Genomic DNA, 6,086 nt, shown 5'->3' with positions numbered 1-6,086 from the left:
GTTCGACGGATATATCCGTCCACTGGGTTCTGTGGCTAGTAGCTAGTGGGAATGACAAGTTATCGGCCTGCCGTTTACACTGTGGTATTAGTTTAGCTTCGTCCACTAGATGGCAGCTCTTGTCATGCAACACAGCATGTTCTAGGCTAGTTACAACATTGTCCACCAGAGCGCACATCGAGAAAATGTGTCCTGTGAAGCAGCCGCAAAAGTGCGCCTTTTTTGTCTGTGTTTACCGCAGCGTTAGTGAGTGATCTTTTGCAATGGCGAAAAGAAGTCGTTTATCAGATTTGGAGATTGAGAAGCTGCTTTTAGAAAGTGACGATAATTTCAATGACAGTTCTGAAAGTTTTCAAGATACAGATGTTGAGGCTAGTGAAAGTGACTTCGATTCAGAAACGTCTGACGATGAGACACTACCGCAACAGACGGTACCTAGTGAATTTGTGCGTGCTAGTTCAGTTCGTATTCAATATTTGTTCAGTGGTAATAGTGGTACAGTTGTGCCTCTAAAACAAAATGATGTGATTAGTTGTTTTATGTGTTTTGTGGATGATGCTTTGTGCACAATGATAGCTGAACAGACGAACTTATATGCAGAACAGTTCATAGCTTCTCATCCCAATTTACCAGCACACTCCAGGGTTCACAGTTGGCAGAATACTACATGCGACGAGGTAAAAACACTTATTGGAATGCTAGTACTTCAAGGAAATCTTCACAAACCAGACCACCAAATGTACTTTTCAAAGAGGGAATCAGTTGATACACCTTTCTTCAGGAAAGTGATGAATGAAAAGTGGCTTCATCTTCTATTGAAATTCCTCCACTTTGCTGACAATACCTCATATGATCCACTAGGCACTATCAGCAGAAAACTATTCAAAATTCACCCCATTATGGAGCATCTGCAGAGTAAATTCAGATCAGTGTACATGCCAGAAAGGAACATCACCATTGATGAATCGTTATTGCTCTGGAGAGGATGGCTTGGATGGAAGCAATATATTCCATCAAAGCATAGCAGATTTGGCATAAAATTGTATGAACTCTGTGAAAGCAGTTTCGGGTATGTATGGGACTTTAATGTTTACACTGTAAAGGACACTAATTATGGTAGCCACTATCCAGATGAAAAAATAACCTCTTGTATTGTTTTGGAGCTTGCACATGATCTGCTCGGGAAAGGCCATTGTATTTATCTTGACAACTGGTACACCAGTACAGATTTGGTGGACAAATTAACCAGCAATAACACCGAAGTTGTCGGCACAATGTGGCAAGACAGGAAGGGATTCCCCGACTTCATAAGAAAGGAAAAACTGAAGAAATGGGAGTACACAACAGGGTACAAAGGCAAGCAGATGCTAATGAAATGGAAAGACAAAAGAGATGTTGTTTTGGTCAGCACCTTCCATGATGATACATTTGTAAATGTAAATTCAAAATTTTTGTCTTTTCTATTGTAGTGTTTCTTTTCTCGGGGTTCTGCCTTGAAAATATAAAATAGAAAATCTGATTGGGTTTTGAATTTTGATGGAATAAGTTACGGATTAGGGGGACTTCATATTATTGATTGAGATAGTGCTGTAATTTGCCCGTGCATGGCAGACCGGGTCAGCAACACTACAGTAAGTGACTGTAAGGAAATAGCATCAGAAATAAGTTGAAATTTACCTTATAAGTCTGTTAGAAATGTAGTATTTATTATAATATAGTCTTCGTGGCTTGTAGGATGACCTATTTTCATTGTTCTCCATCTGTTGAAAATTTCTTTAATTTGTCACTGTCAGGATTAATTTATAAATTTGTCGATAACCATTTCGAATCACTATTGAAATAACTTCGTTTCGTAATATAGTTTTAATTTCCACTTAAAAGCATATTTAACACAGCGCCAAAAAATACACGTCTTTCGTATAAAGACAAGAGAGAGAGAGTAATCAATTAGTTGTTAAAAACAAACACCTACACAAAAGTAAAAAAAAAGATCAAAATTATTTATAAAAATCGGTCGCTGGCGCAGTGCTCTTCCGCATGCGCGATCGTAACTCATTTCTTTGTATCGCCGGAGGCGCGGTAGTGAAAGTACCGTTACACTATAGCAATGCACTTCCTGTAAAGGATATTAATTGGAAGGAAAAGAGATTATCTACTGCGAGAGAGATGGCACCAAGCATACAACGTAGCAGCTTCCTACCTTAACTGCTGAAATCAGCATTCCCGGTGCATCTCATTTGTAGACAAGATTTAATTTTAATTTTCTCCTTCATGTTTTTCATAGTCATAATCTCACACACATATAACAAATGCAAAAAAATCCATTAATTTCTTGTAATGATAAAATGGACCATTCATCGCAAAAAATTTTTGTATCTCAACAATTGAAAGGTCTGTTCATATTCTGTTCAGTGCCATCCTGTAAACTATTCTGGCAGTTTCCAGTGACTAGAGGAAGCAATGTGAAGCTGGTGTGCAAGATCCACATGTCCCCTTCCTCATTGGACTTACTTGGAGGAGCTTTGCTGATCTTTATCTCAGGATAGTCGGCTGCAACGATCTGCCCAACTTCTTCTCCAAAGATATGATGCTCTTTGGAGGAATTCTCTCTACTCTTAAAATGACTGTGTTTACTCAGGATACTTTAAATCAAACCTACTATGTTACACTTCCACAAACAGAACACCACATAACAGTTTCACATAAATGAGTCATATTTTGTAAGTCCAATGACTCCCAGTCCATCAGAAACTCTTAATTACTATTACAATAAATACAGTTCCAAAAATCTCCCAAGGTTCTCGCCCATCCACCATCAATAACCAAGTAAGTCAAAGTAAGTGTATTTTCTTTTCTTTTACATAATTCAGCTGTTCACAATAATGACTGACATAGCAGTATCACAGAGTAAGGCGCGCTTGTCCCTAGTGCTGGGCATGTAACTTGGTGAGCGCGGCAACCTCTTACCCATGTTGATCAACCATTCACCTTGTGGCATTCTCTTGACACACATCCACCCTATGCACACAGAAAACTGGCATGAGATAGACACCCTCCCATTTCTCATGCTTGTACATAAAATATCTGGTGTTCAAGATGGTGGAAAGCAGAAGGTCTCTAGAATTTGCTTCTGAATTCTCAAGGCACTACACCGTTGCCACTGAATAGTTGCAAGAATAGGGGGAGGGGGGGGGGGGGGGGCAGGCATAAAATATAATATGTTATGGAAACTTCAATAACTAAAAAAAATTGGAAAAAATAATTGAAAGAATCTGAAAGGTACACATATCCTGAGTCAACTTTAACTGGCAGTAATAGCAACATGCATTTAAAGTTAATACATTCTAACATTCTTATTCATCATCTAAATGTACATACTTCTTTTTCCCGTTGCCGCTATTGTGCATAAAGCTTGGTATGACAATACTGGTTCAGGACCACCCCTGTAACATGCAATAAGCAATTTTGACCGTGTATATTCTCAAATTTATGATCTTATCTTTTTTTTATCTTAAAATTTTTAAAAATTGGATTGTATGGTAAGAATATAATTGAGGGAAACATTCCAAGTGGGAAAAATGTATCTAAAAACAAAGATGATGTGACTTACCAAATGAAAGCGCTGGCAGGATGATAGACACACAAACAAACACAAACATACACACAAAATTCAATCTTTGGCAACCAACGGTTGCTTCATCAGGAAAGAGGGAAGGAGAGGGAAAGACAAAAGGATGTGGGTTTTAAAGGAGAGGGTAAGGAGTCATTCCAATCCCGGGAGTGGAAAGACTTACCTTAGGGGAAAAAAAGGACATGTATACACTCACTCACACACACACACACACACACACACACACACACACACACACACAAACACACACACACACACACACACACACACACACACACACACACACACACATATCCATCCGCACATACACAGACACAAGCAGACATTTGTAAAGGCAAAGAGCTTGGGCAGAGATGTCAGTCGAGGCGGAAGTACAGAGGCAAAGATGTTGTTGAAAGACAGGTGAGGTATGAGCGGCGTCAACTTGAAATTAGCGGAGGTTGAGGCCTGGCAGATAATGCGAAGAGAGGATATGCTGAAGGGCAAGTTCCCATCTCCAGAGTTCTGACAGGTTGGTGTTAGTGGGAAGTATCCAGATAACCCGGACGGTGTAACACTGTGCCAAGATGTGCTGGCCGTGCACCAAGGCATGTTTAGCCACTGGGTGATTCTCGTTACCAACAAACACTGTCTGCCTGTGTCCATTCATGCGAATGGACAGTTTGTTGCTGGTCATTCCCACATAGAAAGCTTCACAGTGTAGGCAGGTCAGTTGGTAAATCACATGGTTGCTTTCACATGTGGCTCTGCCTTTGATCGTGTACACCTTTCGGGTTACAGGACTGAAGTAGGTGATGGTGGGAGGGTGCATGGGGCAGGTTTTACACCGGGGGCAGTTACAAGGATAGGAGCCAGAGGGTAGGGAAGGCAGTTTGGGGATTTCATAGGGATGAACTAACAGGTTACGAAGGTTAGGTGGATGGCGGAAAGACACTCTTGGTGGAGTGGGGAGGATTTCATGAAGGATGGATCTCATTTCAGGGCAGGATTTGAGAAAGTTGTATCCCTGCTGGAGAGCCACATTCAGAGTCTGATCCAGTTCCGGAAAGTATCCTGTGCCAAGTGGGGCACTTTTGGGGTTCTTCTGTGGGAGGTTCTGGGTTTGAGGGGATGAGGAAGTGGCTCTGGTTATTTGCTTCTGTACCAGGTCGGGAGGGTAGTTGCGGGATGTGAAAGCTGTTTTCAGGTTGTTGGTGTAATGGTTCAGGGGTCTGGACTGGAGCAGATTCGTTTGCCACGGAGACTAGGCTGTAGGGAAGGGACCGTTTGATGTGGAATGGGTGGTAGCTGTCATAATGGAGGTACTGTTGCTTGTTGGTGGGTTTGATGTGGACGGACGTGTGAAGCTGGCCATTGGACAGATGGAGGTCAACATCAAGGAAAGTGGCATGGGATTTGGAGTAGGACCAGGTGAATCTGATGGAACCAAAGGAGTTGAGGTTGGAGAGGAAATTCTGGAGTTCTTCTTCACTGTGAGTCCAGATCATGAAGATGTCATCAATAAATCTGTATCAAACTTTGGGTTGGCAGGCCTGGGTAACCAAGAAGGCTTCCTCTAAGCGACCCATGAATAGGTTGGCGTACGAGGGAGCCATCCTGGTACCCATGGCTGTTCCCTTTAATTGTTGGTATGTCTGGCCTTCAAAAGTGAAGAAGTTGTGGGTCAGGATGAAGCTGGGTAAGGTAATGAGGAAAGAGGTTTTAGGTAGGGTGGCTGGTGATCGGCATGTAAGGAAGTGCTCCATCGTAGCGAGGCCCTGGACGTGTGGAATATTTGTGTATAAGGAAGTGGCATCAATGGTTACAAGGATGGTTTCTGGGGGTAACAGATTGGGTAAGGATTGTAGGTGTTCGAGAAAGTGGTTGGTGTCTTTGATGAAGGATGGGAGACTGCATGTAATGGTTTGAAGGTGTTGATCTACGTAGGCAGAGAGACGTTCTGTGGGGGCTTGGTAACCAGCTACAATGGGGCGGCTGGGATGATTGGGTTTGTGAATTTTAGGAAGAAGGTAGAAGGTAGGGGTGCGGGGTGTCAGTGGGGTCAGGAGGTTGATGGAGTCAGGTGAAAGGTTTTGTAGGGGGCCTAAGGTTCTGAGGATTCCTTGAAGCTCCGCCTGGACATCAGGAATGGGATTACCTTGGCAAACTTTGTATGTAGTGTTGTCTGAAAGCTGACGCTGTCCCACAGCCACATACTCCCGACAATCAAGTACCATGGTCGTGGAACCATTGTCCGCCGGAAGAATGACGATGGATCGGTCAGCCTTCAGGTCACGGATAGCCTGGGCTTCAGCAGTGGTGATGGTGGGAGTAGGGTTAACGTTTCTTAAGAAGGATTGAGAGGCAAGGCTGGAAGTCAGAAATTCCTGGAAGGTTTGGAGAGGGTGATTTTGAGGAAGAGGAGGTGGGTCCCGCTGTGACGGAGAACGGAACTGTTCCAGGCAAGGTTCAATTT

The 6,086-nt window shown here is 42.7% G+C and overlaps 1 protein-coding gene across 1 annotated transcript; it reads left to right on the top strand.

Moving 5' to 3' along the window:
- The first annotated feature begins 263 nt into the window (after positions 1-263).
- On the top strand, positions 264-1,505 carry LOC124795673 (piggyBac transposable element-derived protein 4-like). Its single transcript, XM_047259746.1, has 2 exons — positions 264-1,262; positions 1,470-1,505. The coding sequence occupies exons 1-2, from the start codon at positions 264-266 to the stop codon at positions 1,503-1,505; spliced, it is 1,035 nt and encodes a 344-aa protein (XP_047115702.1).
- Positions 1,506-6,086: the final 4,581 nt, after the last annotated feature.

This window comes from Schistocerca piceifrons, chromosome 4 (genome assembly GCF_021461385.2).
Source record: "Schistocerca piceifrons isolate TAMUIC-IGC-003096 chromosome 4, iqSchPice1.1, whole genome shotgun sequence".
Lineage (NCBI taxonomy): Eukaryota > Metazoa > Arthropoda > Insecta > Orthoptera > Acrididae > Schistocerca > Schistocerca piceifrons.
This window is presented reverse-complemented; position numbering and strand designations above follow the sequence as displayed.